General features: G+C 44.7%; 1 protein-coding gene across 3 annotated transcripts in view; it reads right to left on the reverse strand.

The window, feature by feature from the left end:
* EMB3012 (embryo defective 3012) overlaps positions 1-23,673 on the reverse strand; it is a 244,472-nt gene that overhangs the window by 19,039 nt on the left and 201,760 nt on the right. Inside the window, exons 28-31 of one of the 3 annotated variants that reach the window (XR_015187309.1) lie at positions 2,935-3,006; positions 2,596-2,677; positions 2,410-2,511; positions 1,049-1,242 (exon numbers count right to left, since the gene is read on the reverse strand). Coding sequence is in view for 2 of the 3 variants with exons in the window: in XM_086507190.1 (XP_086363316.1) it covers positions 2,410-2,511; positions 2,596-2,677; positions 2,935-3,006 (256 nt within the window). In the remaining variant the exon portion in view is untranslated. The remainder of the gene's footprint in view (positions 1-1,048; positions 1,243-2,409; positions 2,512-2,595; positions 2,678-2,934; positions 3,007-23,673) is intronic. The other 2 variants (XM_086507190.1, XM_086507191.1) reach the window with 2 other exon arrangements.

A 23,673-nucleotide genomic window follows, 5' to 3' on the forward strand; every position in this document is an offset into this window, starting at 1 on the left:
AACAGTCAAAGTAGAGCGCATAATGACTGAAGGGGAGCTCATCTAACTCAAAGGCAACCTGAAGGGGCTGACAAGGAGAAGTTTTGAAGAAGGATACATACTCCACTTTAATGTGCTGGAGATGCATAATTAGGGTGCTCCCAACGGGCAAATTTCTGCGTTCCGGAAGATTGGCCTCCTCGTGTTGTGTTCGTTGTGGTGCAGGTATTAAGAATATTCCACATTTATTGTGGTATTGTTCTCGTACGCAACAATTTGTGGATTGCATCTCTACAGCTCTTCGCAGTGTTTTCTTGGGATACATTTTGGTAGATTTTTCTGGCTATTTGGAGTTCTTCCGCCATTACTTCCACCGTATGCATACTTCTTTGGCTACGTTAGGTTCTGGGTGCTGTGGACAATGTGGAGAGCACGTAATTTCCACACAAACACTTTTTTTTTTTTGTGATGTTCGAATGAATTACAAATGGGAAACCTCAAGGCGAGAAAAACCCATAGAAAGTATTACAAACTGTAACTCAGAAACAATCAAAGTAGAGCTGGTAATGGCTACCAGGGAGCTCATCCAAGTCATAGGCAACTTGAAGAAACTGTCTAAGACATATCTTGAAGAAAGAAACATATTCTACTTGAATCTGCTGAAAATGAGGGAATTCCGTGCTCTCCACACTGTTCATAGTACCCAGAATCTAACCGAGTTGAAAAAGTATGCATACGACCAAAGCAAAGGCGGAAGCACTCCAAAGATCCAGAAAAATTTACCAAATTGTGAGCCAAGGAAACGCGAGTGAAGAGCTAAAGAGATGCTATCCACAAATTGTCACGTACGAGAACAAGATGACAATAGATGTGGAATATTCTCAATGGTTGCACCACAGCAAATGCATTACGAAGAGGCCAATCTCCTAGAGCGTAATAATTTGCCAGTGGGGAGAACCCCAACAATACATCTCCACATAAACAAACGCTCCTTGAGAGGTAGCTTAGCATGCCACACTTTCATAACTTTACTCCGCCACCAAGTAACACTCTTATTCATATTCCATACCTTGCTATAGTGTTCTTGGATCCAGGAAGAAGACTGCAAATGATTGTACACTTTCTTTGCAAGTATTGAACCAGTTGAAGAAAAATTCGATTGTCTTCAACTGGCGACGGGATGGGAGTTATAGAGTCGACCAACTCCCTAATGGTATCTCACATGCGCCTCTAGTGTAACCCAAGTCCAGAGGTAAGAGCAACCTGTTTGAACGAGAGCACCCGTCCTTCAACGTTCTCTCTCTCTCTCTCTCTCTCTCTCTCTCTCTCACACACACACACACACAGATGAAATGCTATATTAGCGTCTTCTATAGGCCAAAATGACCAATGAGACAAGGTTTGGATAAAAAGAAAGAAACTAACTAAGCAAAAACACTACTAGAGTTGGAAAAGCTACCCAAGAGCCTGAGGGGTACATATACAAAAGGTGGGTGTTTATCTCAGAGAAGAGATACAAAATGGTGTGTATCTCAGAGAAGAGAGAGAGAGAGAGAGAGAGAGAGAGAGAGAGAGAGAGAGAGAGAGAGAGAAACACATACACACTCTTGAGCATAGTTGCAACTCTGTTTTTCCCTCCCCAAAATGTTCCGTCGTTTCCTGTTTCGCAAAAATGTGTTTCCTTGTTTTTCAAGAACTTTTTTTAACTTTTCAGTCTTTAATTGCATTTTGAGGGCAAAAATTGTACGGGTTACTTATTAGTCGGCTTGTGCGTGGATTTTTGACAAAAACACGATTGGGACATATTGCTACGTGAGCTATTTGCATAGGGCTTGCTTGAGTTCTCCCTCCTCTCTTATGGATGTTAATGATTACATGTACTCTTTTTGTTGAAATTACCCAGACACACGTGGATGGTGCAAGTGTTAATATGCTTTGAGTTTTGATGTGACTTGTGAATAATTCGATGATCTGGACACATCAAAGTGTGGGGAAATTAGATGATATTCATCTTTCTTATGGCTTTGGATGGTCAATTGTATATAATGGTTGAGGATGAAAGTTTAATGTTTACAAATAACATTATTTGGATTTTCTATTCATGTTTTCCGTTTCTTCCGGGACGGGAACTCTATTTCTCCCATTTCCTGACTGTTTCCGTTTCTCCATTTCCAAAACTCTTGGCAACTATACTCTTGAGGAACCGCATCAACAAGAAAGGACAAAAATATATCCAAATGAATATAGAAGTAAATCAAATCAAACACCCTCATAGTCGCTTTGATAGAAGGAAGCTTACACAAAGTTCCAACCCCGTTGACTCTAACCCTAATCTACCTACAAACCTTTAGCGTATAGACTTCCTCAGCAACACATGTAGCTAATGACAGTTTCATTAACAAAACTCCACACAAGCACGATTAGTGGTACCAGATGATGATCCTGCACGAAGTGCCAATGCTTCACCAGTGTGTTTGTTCACTTGGATGACATTTGGGTTGCTACTTGACCAAAAACCGTGCTCACCTAAACCTATAATGAAATAACAAAGAGCATCTAAGCATGGGGACATGCTAGAGAGTGTGTTCCCAAGTGTCAAGAAAACAAGACTCTTACCCTTCCCAGTCAGGGAGAAATTGACACGTCCACCTATATGTAGGACAGGACTCCGTGGAAAAATGAATGCTCCAACATCAACCTGATGGCCAATCACATAATCACAACCAGTTTACTACCCAAGGTTTAGGAATAGCAAACAAAGGAACAGATGACAATCAGAAAACAGAAACACTCCTTCAATAAAAATCAGAACTGTCTCTTGGCACCAACCTAAGGAAAGCAAATGCAAATTAAAGAACCAAATATTGTTAAGCTTATGAGCTAAAATAAGCTAAGATTTAGATCTCGTGAAGATCAAAACCAGCCAAACCCAAGCAATTATACACATCTGCTTACCAAGAAATACTCAGCAACTGCAGGGTTTCCAATTTGTGATATTCGAATCATTGCAGTACCTTGCCTCAATGCCTGCTTATCACCAGAGATAGAACTCTCTCTCTCTCTCTCTCTCAACTTTTCTGACTACCAGCAAGAGGTTAGCAAGCATGGAAAAGGAGATGAAGGCGTACAAGACAGAGATGGAAGAGTGGAAGATGGAGAAGGCGGTCTTTCTTCAGTGGAAAATCAGCGAGGCCGAGCTTCGAACTGTGGAGAAAATGGAGCATTGGGCCAAAATTGAACTCGAATCAGATTTCAGCCCTCAAGAGAGACCTAGCCGAGGCAAGAGCCAACGGTGGACTAGAAGAGGGAGAAATCCAACCCTCAGTGATAGAAGAACTTAAGGTAATCAAAGAGCAAATGCAAGCAATTAAGGAAGAGGAGAAACAACAGGAAGCAAAAACGTCTTCATGGACAGATATGATTACCAAAACCCATAAGAAAGTGGAGGAAGCGGAGAAGTGGATTTCGATCACAAAGAAGGGCAAAGGCAAGGAGGTATCAATCCCCACTCCCACCATCATCAACATGACACTTGATGTCACAAAGTGATGACGTGGCGGACAGCAGAAACCCTAAATTCTGCCAGAAACCCTAAAATTCCTGCAAACCCTAATTTTTGCCAAAAACCCTAAATTCCAGAAATCGCAGAGGCGGATTATTAATTTTTTTTTCTTTTTTTGGAAAACGATGAGCGACGCGAATTTTGCTTTTGCTTTTTTTTAAATTAAAAAAAGAGAAAAGACTCTCTAAGAGAGAGAGAATTGATGCTTTTGATTTTTAAAGCTTTTGGGGCTCTGCTTTTGGGCATCCCTTGTAACCTTTAAATTAGTGGTGAGGGCCTCACTTCTCAGAGCATCTGGACGCAGAGTCTGAGAGTGAAACCCTAACCGCTCTCTTGTACTTTGATGATTGATTAATACAAAAAGAAATACCGAAAGGGGCGCCAGTCTTTGGGGCCAATATCTCTAGGCACGGAACTCCGCCGGGCCAGTGCAAATCTATTGTGATCTGTGAATTGTTTTGAAGTGGTTATTTGGTGCTGTCGCGGTTGATTCTTGACTTGGAGTGTCCAAGTCTGTTACAGTGGTATTAGAGCACGGCCGATTTCTTTTCTACGGGAAATTCGATCCCCGAATTTTTTTTCCGCGGCACCTATGGCTTCAGGCAATGATCAGTCGACTCCCTCTGCATCTGGAGATGCGGGCTGGGATCACAACAAAGATTCAGACAGAGAGTATGGCCCGCCTCGGCCTACTCAGGCGGAGCAAAGAGAGATGGAGCGTCGTCAATTGATTGGCGATGCAACAAAGATGATCCTCAATTTTGCCAAGGACCCGAAGATGGCAAAATATATAAACGAGACCTCTTTGGAAGAGGTACAGATGGAGTGGCAGAGAACCACAACACCACTCCCGAAACCCGCTCTCAAGAAACCTTCTGCCTCCAAGAAATATACGGAGAAGGAACTGGAGAACGTGGTTGATGCACGGATTGCTCAGCTTTTTGACACGCAAAAGAAAGCCAAAAAGCACGGCAAAAAGCAGAAGAAAGGCACTGACTTCCCGGGATATTTGGGTCGTCGGTCGACATTTGACAAGGCAAAGAAATTGAAGAAGCGCGTCAAGTTTGAAGACCTACCCAGTTCTTCTTCTTCTTCTGACAGTTCTTCTAGCTCCTCGGATTCGAGCGAAGAAGACAGAAAAGGTAAAAAGCGAAGCAAGAAGCAACGCTTTGGAAAGGGCAAGAGAAAGGCAAAGAAGGCTAAATCTCGCCCAGAGACTGACAGTTCTACTGAGGACTCGTCTACAGACAGCTCAGATTCTGATGACGGAAAGTTTTATGCGAACAAGAAGAATTTTTACAAAGCCAACTAGTATGACATTCTCGAAGATAAAAGCAAGAAAGTCCGAGAGTTTAAGGAAGGTGGCCAATCGATCAAGTTTGATACTTTTCAGGATACTCAGATGCTTCGAAGGCTTTGTCTTTTATACAGCAGTTTGACATCGCTTTCGCGGGAGGACGCTATTCAGAGCACTCCAAGATTCGGAGAGCTGCCTCTTACTTTAAGGGGAATGCTCGTACTTGGTGGTCCACGCTTCTATTAAGCAAGACTGTGCCAGTTACATGGCTGAAATTCAAGAGGCTTTTTATTTCTTCTTGGTTGACTCAAGAGTTTGAGCGAGATATACGAGCTGCTTGGAACCATCTCCGGATGACCAAGAGCGATACAGTGAATTCTTATTGTGAAAGATTCTGGAGCTCTTTTCTACCCGCCTCTTCATTCAAGAAGATCTCGTTCAGAGAACAGATTGAGCGGTTTACCTTGGGTCTACCTACAGAGATCCGAAATCACTGCTTGGAACAGAAGTCAGCTTCTATTCAGAAGTTGATGAGTCATGCGAAGCGGGGCTTTGCCATTCACTCTTGCAATCTGACCTACCCCACAGATGAGGCCATGACACAACGAGCCGAACAGACTTCTGGGAATGAAAGTAGAATGAAAAAGAGCAATCCAGAGAAAAAAAAAAGGATGCACGACCCAAGCTTACTCCTGAGGAGAGAGCTCGCTTCATCAGAGAGGGGAAGTGCTTTGGATGCGGGGAACATGGACATATTTCCGCAAAGTGCCCTGATAAGGCACAGAAAGAACAGAATGATAAAGACGACGACAGGTCTGAGAGTTCGAGAGCAGCTGAGGAATGTGGCAGAAAAGGCAGATAGAAAAGCAGAACTGGTACCACATGGTGTGGGACCTGCACCGAATCTAATGAATGAAAGTACAAACTTTGCCGCTTTCGGGGCAAAGCGAAGGATCAGGAAGCTCTTTTGAAGGAGCCAAGGCCAACTTCTTTTCACTTGGAATTGGCGGCTCGATTTGGAACTACGCCCGACAGACTGACGCCACAGGCGGAGGTAGTTCGACTGGCACCCGGATGGGATGTTGCCATTACACCGAGCATTGGCAAACTTCGTTTGCAATGACAAGGGTGTTCAGGGCACGTGAGTGACGTTCTACTCGGGATCCCTTGGTACCACAAGAACTACGCCGTGGTTGACTACCGGGCCGAGAAAGCGACTTTGATAAATAAATGAAGGGCTTAGAGATTGTACTTGATGAACTTCAGTTTTCTTACTCATTCTTTTGGGAGAACTGAACGATGGATAAAAGTTGAATATGTTTTGACCTGAAGAAAAGAACGCCAAGATTTTTTTTTCTCCACGCTCATGCCGATTGCTTTTGAGAGGGCCTGAAGATCATACCATTGATCTGATATCTGGAAGCACGCCACCGAATCGGCCACCTTATCGTGTGAGCCGAGTACAGAATGAAAAGATTATGAACTCAGTGAAAGACCTCTTGGAAAAGGGTCTTGTCCAGCCTAGTACTTCACCGTACTGCTCTCCAGTGTTGTTGGTTTTGAAGAAAGACGGATCTTGGAAAATGTGCATCGATTATAGCACTCTCAACGAAATCACCATCAAGAACAGATTTCCGATTTCTAGGATCGATGATATACTCGACAGGTTACAGGGATCCTGGTGCTTTAGCAGGATTGACTTGAAGAGTGGATATCATCAGATCAGGATAGCGCCAGGAGATGTCTACAAGACAGCTTTTCGGACGACTTTTGGGTTATTTGAGTTTTTGGTGATGCCTTTTGGCTTAACCATTGCTCCTGCGACATTTAACCGGATGATGGATAGGATTTTTCGAGAGTACAGGCTATTTGTTGGCACTTTCTTTGACGACATCATTGTTTTCTCCAAGAATGAGGCAGAACACAGAGATCATCTGCTTCAAGTCTTTCAGGCATTACGAGATCACACACTAGTGATTAATGCTAAGAAAAGTGAATTTTTCCTACCATGGATAGACTTTTTGAGACACATTGTGTCAGCAGCACAGCAGGAGTGCAAATGGACCCGGCCAAGATAGAGACTATCCGTGATTGGCCCGATTTGAGGAATGTCCATGAAGTTAGAAGCTTCTTGGGACTGTGTTCGTACTACAGGCGGTTCATACGAAAATTTGCAGAGGTTGCTTCCCCTTTGCATACCTTGACACAGAAAGGAGTACCTTTTTCGTGGGGACCCACAGAGGTGACTGCCTTTCGGACATTGAAAGAGAAATTGACTACGGGACCTATTTTGACTTTGCCGGACTTGCAGAAGTCATTTGAAGTATTTTGTGATGCTTGTGGTCGTAGTCTGGGTGCGGTCTTGATGCAAGAAGGCCATGTCATAGCTTACGAGAGTCGTTTGTTCTCTAGGCCGGAGATGACAGCACAGATTTATGAGAGAGAGCTTTTGGCGGTTATCCATGCTCTTACTCAGTGGCGGCATTACCTACTCGAAGCGGATTTTACTGTCTTTACAGACCATCAGAGTTTGCGCTACTTTTTGTCACAGAAGCAGCTTTCGGAAAAGCAGATTCGGTGGGTGAACATCTTGTCACAGTTTCACTTCGAGATTGTCCATGTGCAGGGACAGAAGAATGTGGTGGCAGATGCTTTGTCTCGGAAACCGTTGGTTCTGGCTATTTCTGCGATACATCATAGGAGCTTCGAGGATATGGTCGATCAATGTGCCACAGATACAGATTTTGCAGATATTTTCACACGGATACGGGATGGGGAGACAGTAGCTGGATACTCCCTTCGGGAAAGCTACTTGATGAAAAAGACTATGTTGTGCGTTACACAGCCGTTGGGGGAAAAGGTTATGACTGATTGCCACTGTCCACCTTTTACGGGTCACCGCGACATTGCTACCACCATGAAAGGGGTAGAGAGAGATTTCTTTTGGCGGAGACTGAAGAAAGATGTGGAAGAGTTTGTGTGCAGTTGCTTGGTATGCCAGAAGGTCAAGTTTGACAGGCATAAGGCACAGGGATTGTTACAGCCTTTACCCATACCCACCCGCCCCTGGGAAAATATTGAAATGGATTTCATTTTTTTTAATCTCCCGAGAATACACAATGATCACGATGATTTTCCGATTACATGGCACGCCTGAGACGATTGTCTCCGACAGAGACCCCAGATTTATGAGTTTGTTTTGGAAGGCAATTTGGGAGAACATTGGCACGCGGTTGCAGTTCTCGTCATCGTTCCACTTGCAGACTGACGGGCAATCTGAGATTGCCAATTCAGTGATTTATTGAAGTCTTGTATCTCGCATCAGAAGAGTCAATGGAAAAAGAACTTACCTTTGGTAGAATTTGCCTACAATAACACGATACATTCTTCGACGGGGAAGACGCCATGAGACATTGTTGAAACTGCTGCGAAGGTTCCATCCTTCCTGAGCACGAAAGATTAGAAATTTGAAGCGGATGAATATTCGCGAGACTTCGATACGGCTTTTGCCAAGGTTCGCGAGACTTTGCAGGAGTCTCAAGAACGACAGAAAAAGGCAGCGGATCGCCATCGTCGCGACTGGAAACTGAAGGAGGATGATTGGGTGCTCTTACTTTTGAGAAGGCACGCCTAAGAAAGAAAAAGGGAAAGGAGAGGCTTTTTTCCAAAGCTTAGTATGTGATACTACGGACCTTTCCAGATCACTGACAAGATAAATGATGTCTCCTTCCGATTGAAACTGCCAGATACTTGGAGGATTCACAATGCATTGCATGTGAGTCTCTTGAAACTTGTTAAGGGTGATGTGCCTGATGAGCAACCCAAAGTGGAAGAAAACGAGGAGATCCTTGTTCCTGAATAGATTTTGGCACATAATGATACGAAGAAAGGTAAAGTCCGAAGGCGGTTCTTGGTTAAGTTCAAGAACTTTCCTGCATTTGATGCGAAGTGGATGGAGGAGGAGGACCTAGCAGATACTCCTCGGATTGTGAAACTTTACCTCGATGTTTTGGTTTAGCATAGTCTACTCCAAACGGAACCCAGAATTCAGCTTGGCCGGAGATCTGGTGCAGTGGGATGCACAAGAGGGGAGTCACTCCACTCCTTTGTCAACAGATGCCTCGATTTTGATACTAAAGTCACTGATGTCTCTTTGAGCTTCAGGGATACTGAGAGCTGACAGTATTCTGCTGGATGACTTTATGAAATGGAATTCCTGATTATGATACTGATTTGTTCTTGACTTCTTGTGAGTGCAGGAACTGATAGACGAAATGACTGCAGCATTTTGGTCTACTTGATCTCGAATAGACATGGTTGCAATAGGGGTTAGTCAATCGGACATCGATGAGGTCCCGATTGGACCTAGATGTGATTGCTAGCTACATTGCCGATAAATCATGGTCTAAGATCCGAATGAATGTTGAATGTCATGTGATGTCCTGTGATGTCATGTGATGTCCTGTGATGTCGTGTGATGTGACTGTCGATTTTGTACATGTGCTAGATGTGTGTTCTTAGTACGTAGGTACTAACAGTCAGTGTCTGCTAAGACGGTTTATGGCTTTTGTCGATTTTGCAGGCGTAATCGCGGTCGATTACAATGCTTTCAAGAGGGGGGTATGTCACAAAGTGATGACGTGGCGGACAGCAGAAACCCTAAATTCTGCCAGAAACCCTAAAATTCCTGCAAACCCTAATTTTTGCCAAAAACCCTAAATTCCGGAAATCGCAGAGGCGGATTATTAATTTTTTTTTTTTTTTTGGAAAACGATGAGCGACGCGAATTTTGCTTTTGCTTTTTTTTAATTAAAAAAAGAGAAAAGACTCTCTAAGAGAGAGAGAATTGATGCTTTTGATTTTTAAAGCTTTTGGGGCTCTGCTTTTGGGCATCCCTTGTAACCTTTAAATTAGTGGTGAGGGCCTCACTTCTCAGAGCATCTGGACGCAGAGTCTGAGAGTGAAACCCTAACCGCTCTCTTGTACTTTGATGATTGATTAATACAAAAAGAAATACCGAAAGGGGCGCCAGTCTTTGGGGCCAATATCTCTAGGCACGGAACTCCGCCGGGCCAGTGCAAATCTATAGTGATCTGTGAATTGTTTTGAAGTGGTTATTTGGTGCTGTCGCGGTTGATTCTTGACTTGGAGTGTCCAAGTCTGTTACACTTGAGGAGGAACAATGAAGACGTATGAGGACCTTGCATGTGAGGGTTACTGGCCTCAACGATCGGGACAAAATTGATGAGGAAATACAAGAGCTCATGGTACTAATGGGGATGCAAAATGCGACACACAAGAGCATGGAGAGTTGGTAAGAAAAGTAGAGGCACAGGGGAAACATTGAGAGGAAGAGCTCTCATACTGCGCTTCCCCTCTATTGAGGAGAAGAGGGAATTTTTTAGAAGGAGGCCCACTCTCAAAAGGACTGGTATCCTCCTTGGTGACGATCTCACCCTCTCACAGCTTGCCCACATGCAGAAAGTCAGGGCAGAGATTAGGGCCGCAAGAGAAAAAGAGAGACAACTTTTTACAGAGAAGGAAGAGCGGTCATTATGGAGAGACACCCTACATGACGGTGCGAGACCTATGGGACCACACTCAAGATGGCGGTTTGGAACTGTAATGGTTCATATAGGCTTGATGTGGGGGCCTTTGAGGACAGCTTCAGAGATAGAGATATTGTTTTCTACTCAAAGACTCATCAGGCTCCAGGATAGTTGATGCCGCATATATCAAGATATAGATGGGAGACAGCTTGCCGGACATGCACCAGATCTTAGCATGGGACTAAAGGATCAAGAGATGTAGCAATTCTTTTCAGTGAGGAGCTCCAGCCACTACTGCACATAGTTCGGAGAGATGATCAGGCCAGATACATGTGGGTGAGGCTGAGGGTAGAGGCAGGGCGTTTCTTGTACATCGCCATATGCTATTTTCCTCCCATCACTTCAGTATATGCTTCACCTAGATGACAGTCACCTTACTCTATACTTAATGATGATATTTGGGAGTCCTCCAGGGATGGAAACATCATAATATTGGGGGATTTCAATGCCTGTACAGGCAATTCACAAACAGTTTTCTATGACACCTCAGAGGAGATGCTCAAAGAGCTAGAACCAGAGGAGATGGGGCTTGAGAGATGCTCACAGGATAGAGAGCATACAGAGTATGGGAGATACCTCAGGGAGATGACGACTACTCACGATTTAGCCATACTGAATGGCTTACTGACATTCCCATCATCTACCGGTTTTACGTGTTTTCCACATAGACATGGGGCCAGTAGTGTAGAATCTAGATTATGTTCTGAGACATCCGAGTTTTTTCTCACATTTAGGATTTTACAGTGGGGTCCAAGCCTGTTGGGATAGCAGTAGATCATGCACTTTTGACATTATCAGTCTCCTTTGAAGTACAATACATCTCAGGCCTCACGGGGTGGTAGACATCCACGTTATACTTTTACACCAGAGACTGACTCGGTCTATGTAGCGGAGATACGTAGACTTTTATGTACATCAGAGCCAGTATACACAGTGGAGGAGATCACATCTATGCTGACAATGACATTACATGGGGCAGCGACAGAGGCATACCCACACACTCAGCCTGGTCAAGGACGTCATTCTGGGCACATGCCTCAGGACATCTGGTATGATGAGGAGTGTCGATAGAGGAGAGCTCAGATCCAATGGGAGCCTGCATTGGGAGTGATCACCTATAGACAGTCTCGTATTGCTACAACACGACTAGTACGACGAAAGAAGCGAGCTTTCTTGGTCCAGATGTAGCAGGATGTATATCAGCTCTTCCTTAGTACAGATTCAGGAGAGGCTTGGCGTCTATTGCATAAGCAGTCTCCCCCACCAGTGATTACTTCTACGGAGATATGGGGGAAGTATGTAGCATCATTATACACTGTACCTGGACAGCCACCACTACCAGATTCACCACAGCCATGTCCGACTACGAGCACCTTCTTTACCACTGAGATGGTAAAGGAGGCCATTGACAGGATGACGACCAGACGAGCACAGGATCATGAGGGTTTGGTAGCAAAGCACATTATACATGCTCGAGACTTGTTGGCAGAGATGCTTGCACGGTTGTTCAACCGTGTTATCTGCGAGGGCTTTCCTGAGTCTTGGAGATTGTCTACTATTGTACCTATCTTCAAGACAGGTCAAGACAGGAGACCCCACAATGCTGGGGAATTACCGTACTATCATGGTAGGACACACATTGGCACGGTTGTATGCATCCATCCTTGAGCATAGGCTGAGCAGTTGGACAGAGATTATGGGCATACGGGAACTTGGATAGGCGAGTTTCAGGAGGGGTTTCTCAACACTAGATCATGTCTTTACACTCAGAGCCACCATTGAGGAGGGTCGAGCACATGGTAAACGAATATATTGCAGCTTTCTGGACATCTGCAAAGCTTTTCACATAGTACTGAGGGCCAGATTGATGCGCCGACTTATGGAATTGGGGGTACCCACAGAACTGATATGGGGGGATTATGGCATTGTACAGTTCAGTGATGGGTCATGTACACACACCAGAGGGGATATCTGACATAGTTCACTCCACTATTGGAGTCAAACAGGGATGCCCATTGTCCTCTACTTTATTTGGTATGTATGTTGATGAGGTCTCTAATTATATTGACAGAGGAGGAGATAGAGGTGCTCAGCTTGCACGGACATGGATCCCTCTTTTATTGTATGCTGATGATATCGTGTTGATACCAAACTCACGAGAGGGTATGCAGAGACATTTGGACGCATGGCATAGTTTTGCAGGGGATAGTGGATTGTTTGTCAACCTTAGTAAAACCAAGGTCATGGTATTTAATACCACGCCACAGTGGGTCAGGAGATCAGCACTTACATTCACATATGGTCAGGACAATATGGAGTACACTGATGCATACACATATCTTGGGGTGGTCTTTAGTGGACCGAGGTTCACACTGAAGTAGCAGCAAACACTAGATTGGCTCGTGCCTATGCAACTGTAAGGTGCAGCGGAATGAACGTTGTATTTTCTCAAGATTAGTGATCTTTATTTGCTCAAGGTTCCTTTTGGTTCTTAGGGAAAGAGAGAGCTTTCCGTCTTATGGAGAGTGCTATGATCACGAACAAAGTGAGTGGATATTGTGCGTGCAAGTGAATGAGACTGAGAGAAGGAGAGAGAAGAGATACGACACCGGAAGTTGTAAAACCCTCCTCCGAAGGCCCCACTCTCGTCGGCGAGAGTGGTCTATTCTTTGATTGCACAAAGGTGTACAATGCGTATGCAATGGACTATGCAACTTGGTCTATGCCGATGATGACGACGGTGACGACGACGACGATGACGACGGCTGAAATCTGAGATCTTCTAGATGCTGGATTCTTTGGACTGTTTTGCCACTGTTTTCATGGCTGAAATGAGGGCTTGGTCGGGGCCTTCGCTGATGGTAAAAACGCTGCAGACTTGGACAAGCAGGCTCCGTTTTTAGGGCTATTATACCTGCTGGAAACGCTGCAACAGCAGGCCTGTCCGAGGCTGAAAAACGCTGCAAGGGCAGCAGCCTAGCGTTAGTGTTTGCGGACACAAAAACGCTGAAGGGGCAAAAACGCCAGCTTAGAGGTAATGATGGCGATGTCTCCAAGAGGATGAAACGCCAGGGCAAGTGGGGAACTCGGGATGGCGATGGCTGGTCTAGAAACGCTAGTGGATGGAGATATGGCCCGCCGAGGATGAATTCCAAACGCTGGGGGTGCTGAGGGGGGGTACTGCTGAGAAGTTGCCTATTGAGCGGGAAGCTCCTGCTGCCTCTTCTGCCAGAAAGTGCTAACTTGGGTTTGATTATATATTAATTTAGCAAAATTGCCCTACCTACTTTTGTTGGAAAGTCACTTAAAAATAATAAGTGAAAATACCAATAAATAGGAAAATAGGAAAATAGGCTAGGAAAATTCCCCTAACTGATGCTAATGGACTCTGATGGGAATTCCGATGATCATGCTGTGTGCAACCGGAGGATATGCATCTATGCTAAGTGACTGGGCATGCACGGTCTACGAATAGACTCACAAAAGTGCCAGATCACTGCTAATCTAACTTGACTGAACCCTGTTGTGGTGTAGCTTGTCCACGGACACATAGGGTTGGGATGTGTCACGTGACAACAACCCTAGGCGGTTTAGAGAGGATTTGTTTGCAGGTTCAGTTCCAGGAACCTCGAACAAAGCTCTGGCTCTTCGACACTTTGGTTGCTTCAGTTATGCACTACTGTGTTCAGCTTTGGGGACCATCTGTAGACAATGCTGGATGAGTAATCTGGAGAAGCCCTTGGTATCTATGATTTCTAGGCTGATTAGAGCCAAGACCTCAGTTCCACATGACATCATACGAGCGGAGCTGCCTGCTCCACCTATGGAGATTGAGGCACTTACCAGATCAGTATCATTTGTACACAGCTTATGGGACACCACCAGGGACAGATATGCTAGGCTTGCTCTTGAGTCATCCGGATAGCTGGCATGACGGATTTCCGCAAAGCATTTGGCATGGTACCGACAACTCGATTGTGCAGACTGCAGGAGATGGGGGTGCCCATAGTATTGATTTGGGGAATTATGGCTCTATACAGATCAGTGATGGGACATGTACGCACGGCGGAGGGGATATCTGATTTAGTTCACTCCACCATTGGGGTGAAACAGGGTTGCCCATTGTCTCCTACTCTATTTGGTATGTATGTGATGAGGTGTCTGATTACATTGACAGACTAGGTGATAGAGGTGCCCAACTGGCAGGGACGTGGATCCCATTGTTGTTATATGCTGATGATATTGTGTTGATCTCTCACTCACCAGAGGGTATGCAGTGACAGTTGGATGCATTACACAAATTTGCAGAGGATAGTGGATTGTCTATAAACCTTGGTAAAACCAAGGTTATGGTGTTTAACACCACACCACAATGGATCAGAAGATCAGCACCGACTTTCACGTATGGTCAAGAGATTGTAGAGTATACAGATGCATACACTTACCTTGGGGTTGTCTTCACTACGCCGAGATTTTCTTTGGGAAGAGAAGAAGAGACTAGACTGACTAGAGCTCTTGCAACCTTGGGAGGCTTGGAGAGGATGTGTTCGCAGGTTCAGTTCCAAGAACCTCGGACGAAGTTATGGCTCTTTGATACCTTAGTAGCCTCAGCTATGTTGTATGGAGTGCAGACATGGGGACCTTTTGTAGGCGAGGATGGTTGGAGACATATGGAGAGGCCCTTGGTATCTATGATCTCTCGATTGATCAGACCAAGGCCTCTGTACACCACGCTATCATTCGAGCAGAGCTAGCTACCCCTCCTATGGAGATTGAGGCGCTTACCAGATCAATCTCATTTCTGCACAGCTTCTGAGATACTACTAGAGACAGATATGCTAGATTGGCCCTTGAGTCTTCCAGACAGTTAGCTCTTCAAGGGGACACTTCATGCTGGTATGCACAGATGACATCATGGTTTCAAACGCATGGTTTCACCATGGACAGGCTGCCCCCTTTCCATTACTCTCTTCAGGCACCCTCGATGTCTCTTACACCGGTGGAGATAACTAGACTCATTCCTCACGACCTGATCTAGCTGGATACCAAGAGGACATGGATAGAGCCGCCACAGGAGTTGCACACGAAGATGGCTTTCTATAGAGAGCATCTTCTCCAGCTCACAGGAGATGGGTTTGTGATTTGACCCAGCTACATGGACACACATATGTCTCATGGTTTGCGGTGTGCCATTAGTCAGATACGCACATCCTCACATCAGCTGGAGATTGAGACTAGTAGATTCAAAGGGTAACTAGCAGACAACACGATATGCCACTTATGACAATTAGAGCCACAGATAGAGCTACATTACATATGTCATTGCACAGTGTACTATGAGATATGGGGCCGTTTCCATTGCTTATTCAGAGAGGGTTTTGGTCCTTTCTTTAGGGTCATGAGTTATGAGGATCAGAGATGTCTTGGGCTATACCTACTTGAGCTACACAAATATAGAGACACTGTACTAGGTAGAGATAGAGAGAGAGTCCCAGAGACAGATTACAGATTTCTTTTCACTAGATATGGGACAGCCAGAGGAGCAGTCATCATTGCAGAGCTCCGCCCACACTCATTCGGCCACTACCGGCACTCTCATGGACCGAGCATTGGAGCTACGAAGATCCAGACGGCCATGATTGAGGAGAGGGGCTACACAGCATCGACGGAGACTACAGCAAAGGATTCGAGCCATACTCTCTTGATATCCAAAATGCAAACACTCGAGGTGCATAGGTGGAAGCAAAAAAAAGTGTCTAATGCATATTGTCCAATGGTGGTACTTCCTATATATGCATACACAGAAATGCATGGATTCTAGTAGTAGTATGTAGTTCTTTTGTACCCAGACATGGTATTAGATTCACCATTTTGGCCTTTTGAAGATGTTAGTATATCGAGGAGGTAAGGCTATCATCCAGGAGTTTCAAACTCCCGAAGCGGCTATCCCCTGACCCGACCCCACCTAGGTTTTGCTACTTTTTTCCACCCTCTTGATGGACCCTCAATCCTTAACTGATATGCATCTAATGCCTTCACTTAGAAGGTCGCGTTGTAATGTTTTTGTTTCTAGACCCATGGGTCATATCTAACCTCCGTGGACAATAATGCTCTCTCTCTCTCTCTCTCTCTCTCTCTCTCTCTCTCTCTCTCTCTCTCACACAGCTATACATCAAGGAGACATGGATGAGGGAGACATGGATCACACCCAAAGAGCCTCTATGAAGAGGCAGTACTACAGAGATCACTTCCTGACCATTCTAGCAGATGGGGTTCATCCAGAGACCAAGATACATGGATATCTACATGCCACATAGAGCACGGGTCGCCATTGGACAGCTCAGAGTCTCATCACACCAGCTAGAGATTGAGGCAGGGAGAGTTGCACATGTCCCCAGAGTAGAGAGGATATGCAGACTTTGCACAACAAAGAGTGAGAGAAAGGAGCATTATGTATGTAGATGTAGAGCATATGAGGAGATCAGAGGCAGATATCCGACCTTGTTTGCAGATCAGCCCACTCTACATCAGATTTTTGAGTCCAGACACCAGCGATAGTTCGGCCGCTTCCTCCTAGAGGCACAACAACATCGGGACTCCCTCATCCAAGCAGCATTAGCTGTGAGAGACGAGCGCCAGACACAGCTCACAAACTTTTTTCAGAGGACCATAGTAGCACCATCACCTCTGACCATCCAGAGAGGAGTGACTCTACAACAGGTTGAGGAGGTCCTAGCTCGTAGATGCTCACGTACTCATGGACGTAGAGCACCTCATCTACACCAGAGACAGATCCAGGAGATCCAAGAGCATTACTATAGATCATGGAGGAGAGATGCATCCGAGCTTTTGCAGATCCAACCACCATCCTGCGTGGATTGTTCACACCCTACCCGCCCATGCATTATGTATCACACCTTGATTATGGGACTAGATGGAGCTAAAGATAGGATAGCATTTCTTCTCATGATTGTACTTACCCGAGTATATAGGATTGCATCTGTTCCCCAGCTTTGGAGCTCCACCCCCAACCTTGTATCACTTCCCTCCTCCCCCAACCATTACACAAGATAGTTACTTTACTTTTGTACCTTTTATCCTTTACAGATACACAAAGGACACCCACCTCATGTACTTTGATTTGTCAATTTCCGTCTTTTTATAGACGTTAAAAAATCTTTCTTTCTTTCTCTCTCTCTCTCTCTCTCTCTCTCTCTCTCTCTCTCTCTCTCTCTCTCTCTCTCTTTGCATCAGCAACAGTAGTTAGAGAGAGGCTAATTAGCTGTTTATCTATAAAAACTCAAGAAAATCAAGAGAAAAAACAGTAATTTAAAGTTGAAATTCTGTAATTTCTACCCAAAATCAGCAATATAATGCCGAAATTTTCTGGTTTTTCCTCAAAATCATTGAAATCACTCCAAATTCTGGTTTTTATCAAAAATCGGCAATAACGTGTGTAAAAAATTGATTTTTTAATCAAAAACCAATAAAAACAATGAGTTCTCACTCGCAGACATTCTCATGAGAACAAACTCAACATATAAAGTCTTTTTCATCAATAATTACATGAAACTTAACATTGTCGGACTCTCAGTAACACCTTGGGTGTGCACAAAACCAACATGTAGCCAAGCTGGCTTTGATATCATGAAACAAATAGAAGGGAGATGGAATCTCCCACACCAGAAGGACCACCTATGAAAACACATTGGACAAACCACCCGACCAAAGCCACCATCTCGTAGCACCCCCTAGCTAGGGCTAACGTCCGACGCCATAGGCATCCACTTGTAGGACCGAGCGTCCCATACCACCTCACCTCCTTGAGGTGACCTCGAGCATGCCTAGCCTCACAGGCTGACCACTGGCACTCTGCCAATGGAGGTGGCCATTTACAAATGAAACTTTGGCCACATTCTATAAGTGACCAGCCACACTCACCAGGTACACACCACATCTGCCTGGACACTAGACACCCATCCCGACGGTGACATATACTTTGTCCCCTCTCCGGTGATGGGGACATAACATGGATACTCTTCATTCATTACCCACCTATCCATTACATCTTACACCTCAAGTTTGGTACCAGATGGAACTGCCTAGTCTTTGCGTAACATGGTTCTATTCCTCGGAACATATAGCTTCACATCCTCCTCATTTATACAACTATAAATAACATTGACACAACCCCCCACTTCAGTCCACTTTATTTTGTACCATGTGCATCAACGCTATTGTCGTTGTGCGTTAAGCAGGGCTGCACTGCGCTCAACTCTTCCTAGGCATTAGGCTCTGTACAACATAGTGGTGGTACTAGAGGCTAGAGCTGAAGAAGACAGGATTTCAACTTTGGAGTCCTTTCGCGCAGATAGGCATCGAAACCGGCCCGTGGGGCGGTAGGCTTTGGCTTTCACTCAAAATTCTTTACTATAGACAAACACAAAGAGAACGTGCAAAGGAAACCTACGTCGGGAATTAACACTTAAGTACACACACGGCTCGGAATCTAGAATGCTCCAAGCAGACGCCGACAACCTGTAGGGCCCAAAATTGGCGCCCCTTTCGGTATTTCTTTATTCTTTAACAGCGGGATAAAACCTGTGATTTCCTACGAGCTGTCCTGCATAATCCGGGCTGAAATCCACCTGTTCTGGCCCGATCTCGATAGCATAACTGTACTAGGACGCTTCATAGTCAATATCCCCACCCAATAGATGACTTTCCCGACGCACACGGACACTTTGAAAAACCTGGCGAGAATCTGCAGCATGCTGAATTCCCTGTTTTCTGCCCCGAAAATGCGCTAGATGACCTCTACAGCGGTCCCCTCGCGTCCCCGAACCTCCTGGGGGTATTAGGGACCGTTTAGGGCTGAAACCCTAAACCTGCAAAAATACACAACAGGCTGTAATTCCCTGTTTTGAACTCTGTTTCGTGTGCCGGTCGCATTCGTAGCAAGTCCTCGAGCTCCCGCACCTTTAGGGCTACTTGCCGTTTGAATCGGACCAGATTTCTCACGTGAAACCTCTCCGAATTCACTTGCACCTGCGGGGGATTAGCCACTAGCTAATCCAGTACCTGTGCAAGAGGCTCTTGCCTCGGCAATCGCGCATGAACCCACACAATTGTACATCAATCCAATGAAAAGCCCTCTTGTGGGGCATCACATAACTGCACGTAGGGGAGAGAGAGAGTAGTGTGTAGTGTGCAGGGCATCACTCCTAGCACCACACTGTACATGAGAGGGAAAGGAAGCACTCCATAGCTCTTAACCTATGACAGTTCTTCAAAATGAGGCCTCCTAGCTTATAATTCAGTGCTACCTCTTCTTTGCAATAGCAGAGTACACTAAAATGCGCCACTTGGCACAATTACATGCATTTTTCCGTTTTGGGGTTGCTACCTAAAAATCTCCCAACTGGTTGCCCAGTTGACTTCGCGACAGAGTTGTAAAATGTTCCCCTTGTCATTCCGGAGGTAATGACGAGAACACATCTCACGACCCAAAATAGCAGTTCCCTAAATTTTAGGAGATGCTTCCGTTGGGCTCCCATTGGTCATCTGACAATCTATCCTCATTGGGACCGCATTCGAAAGTGCAATGTGGCCCAACTGTCGAATACTTTCTATTGGTAGTCCCACCTTGACTTTATGCATTTATTGAGTTCACTTCCTAGTATCTACCAACTCGCTAAGTGCGACGGGGGGACCTACATGATCTTGCACTGAGCCTAGACATCCTCTTACTATATGAATTCCAGTGCCGACCACTTTCCGTTTGCGAGTGAAACTACCGTTCACATTGGCCATACAATGTCCGACCGTTTGCTACTTCAAAAAGAGGGTCTCAGAAAATAAAACAAAAATCAGTGGAAAGAAAAAAACAACTAAGGTTAGCAGTTGCCTCGCCCTCGTGACATAGTTAGCAACTGCCACGTCCTCGTGACATACCCCCCTCTTGAAATCGCAAACATCCTTGATTGCACACCATAAATACACGCCACTGACGATCTTGTGCTATCAACACTCTTTTATCATCACATGTATCTGCAAGAAAGGTCGTACACATAGATACAAATGACTTAATGAGACCTTCCTACTTTTGCCATTTCCATCTATTACACTGAATTCATATGTACATCTGGTGTGCTAGCTCTATCATTACCCCTCCTTTACACACATTGGGTTGTGGGATAAGTAGGTTGTAACCTAAAGGCTTCAAGGTAAAGCTGCAATACATTTGGTGACTCTGACAGTTCATGCTCTTCCATCCACTTTGCATCCATAGGCGGATAGTTCTTGAACTTCACCAAATAACGTCTTGCAACTTGTCCTTTTAACTTTTTTGTCCTTATGTGCCAAAAATTGCTCACGTACTAGGATCTCCTCAAGTTCCTCAACTTCTGGCTGATCCTCATCTGGCATATCTTCTGGCACATCACCCACGAAGCGTCTCAAAAGACTTGTGTGAAACGCATTATGAATCTTCCACGCATTAGGCAATTCAGTGTGTAAGCCACATCGCTAATCTTGTCAAGCACTTGAAAAGGCCCATCGTAACCCATACTGAGCTTAGGAAACAGCAGTTCCTTGCCCTTCATCTTCTTTAACCTTGCCTTTTCTAACCTTAACAGAACCCAATCACCAGGTGATAATAGCAATTCACGACCGTGACGATCAGTAGCCTTTTTCTGTTTTCTCTGAGTCTTCTCCAAGGCAACTTTAATTTTCTTAAACATTTCATCCATGTTCTCAACGTATCGATCTGCCTCAAAGATCTTGTCCTTTGTATGCAAAATGAGAGAAACTTTTTTGCCCCCTTCACCAATCTGAAAAGGTGCTTCGCGAGTAGACGAAAACACCGTATTATTGTACGCATATTGAAGCATAGGCAAATACTGTTCCCACTTGCCCTTATTTTCTGACACATAGCATTTCAGCAGATCTAAGACAGTAGAATTAGCCTCTTCTGATTGTCCATCAATTTGTGGGGATGAAACAACGACGAGAATTTGAGTGTACTGCCCATGTTGTCAAACAATTCTCTCCAGAACAAGCTGGTCATAAAAGAATCACGATCACTGACAATTGATTGTGGCATACCATGGTACTTAAACACATTGTACATAAACAAGCGTGCCATCTGATAAGATTTCATCTTTTTCCTGATAGGGATAAAATGGGCCTGCTCCCTGAACCTGCAGATAATGGTCCATATATCATCATTCCCTATTAGCGTTCTTGGAAGATCAAAGATAAAGTCCATAGCAATGCTTTCTCATGGCTTATCCGGAATCGGCAGTGGTTGTAACAACCTTGGTGCCTTTTGCCTGTCAAACTTGACCTTTTGGCAAATTATGCATATGCTCGCACGAAGGCATCCACATCTCTCCTCAAGGTAGGCCAATAGAAGAATGTCTCTACCGCTTTAACTGTCGCATCGATACCTCAATACCCTACATACGGTGGGACGTGACTCTCTTCCATGACCTTATGTTGCAATGGCCTAGTCACACAAAGTCTGCCATGCATCATCATAAAACCATCTCTGAGGAGGTAGTGCTCATGATGTTGCCCCTCTTGCAACTGTTCAAAGATCCTTGCAAAATCGTCATCAGTAGCATACTCTTCCTTCATGTCATCTAACTCATGATGATAAGGAATTCACAAAGCTGACATTTGAGACATCAACCACAACATTCTTCTTGCCTTCCACATGCATAATCTGGAAGTGGAACATAAAAAGAATGTTTGCCCATCGCATATGCTTTTCGGATAACTTTGACTGTGTCAAGAAGTATCGCAAGGTCTGATGGTCTATCTGGACAACAAACAGACGTAGTGCTTCCAACTAGAAAGCCCATGAATCACGGCCAAGAGCTCTTTCTCATAGACTTGCATAGTCTTCTCTGGCCCTTGCAAAATTCGGCTTTCATAAGCTACTACCCGTCCCTCTTGCATTAGCATTGCTCCGATGCTACTGCCACACGGGTCACACTGGACCACAAATGACTTCCTAAGATCTGGCAAAACAATTATTGGATCTGAAGTCAATTTTTCCTTTAAGAGACTAAAAGCTGAAATCTCTTTTTGGGTCCATCAGAAAGTGACCTCTTTCTTTTGCAAAGCGTGAAGAGGCGATGATATCTCTGCAAAATTCCTGATAAACCTTCTATAGTAGAAGCACAATCCCAAGAAGCTTCTCACATCGTGCACATTCTTCAAATCTAGCCATGTCTTAATAGATTCGACCTTTGCGAGATCCATTATGACACCATCCTTTGAGACTATGTGACCAAGAAAGTGGATCTCTTCCAAGAGTCACTTTTCTTAGGATTGACAAGTAGCCTGTGACTGTGCAGCACCTATGCTCCTCTTCATTCTTCGAATAGACTATCATGTCATCGAAGAACGTCCCAACAAACTGTTGATGCGAGCAGAACGTCCGGTCCATCATCCTGTTGAACGTGCAAAGCATTTGTTAGCCCAAACGGCATCACTAGAAACTCATAAAGACCAAATGTCGTTCTAAACGCAGTCTTGTGCACAGCCTCTAGCCTTATACGATTCTGATGGTACCCACTCTTAAGCTCTATCCTGCTGAAAATTACAGCACCCTCTAAACGATCGAGAATAACATCAATTCGAGGAATAGGAAACGTATTCTTGATGGTATTCTTATTCAACGCATGGTAATCAATACACATGAGCCATGAGCCATCCTTCTTCTGCACTAGGAGCACTGGGGAGCAAAAGAGTGAAGAACTAGGCTGAATCAACCCCTTCTGTTTCTGTTGCGCCGCACTAACCCTGTAGGGAGGACTATTGGGTGGGCTACACCCTGGCACCAAATCTATCCGATGGTCCTCAGGTCTCTCTGGCGGCATTGCGACGGTAATGAAACAGAAAAAAGTCACTAAACTTTTGCAAAATGCTTACCTTTCTTTATCACATAGATGAATTTGATTGATCATTATCTGAGACATTACGTGCAAAAATCAAGTACACAGAAAGTTGATTCTTTATTACAGAAGTGATAGCAGAAGTAGATACAATAGGGACAGACTCCCCTTTGAGCTTTACATCCAAAACATGAGTTTTGCCCCTATGTTGAAGGGTGATCGTCTTGCCAAAGATATCCAGCGCCATGCACTCTGAACATCCACGGAATTCCAGGTAGCGCATCGCACCCTTCCAATGGAATGATATAGAACTCTTCTGTG

Source organism: Adiantum capillus-veneris, chromosome 30 (genome assembly GCF_014529385.1).
Source record: "Adiantum capillus-veneris isolate H3 chromosome 30, ASM1452938v2, whole genome shotgun sequence".
Lineage (NCBI taxonomy): Eukaryota > Viridiplantae > Streptophyta > Polypodiopsida > Polypodiales > Pteridaceae > Adiantum > Adiantum capillus-veneris.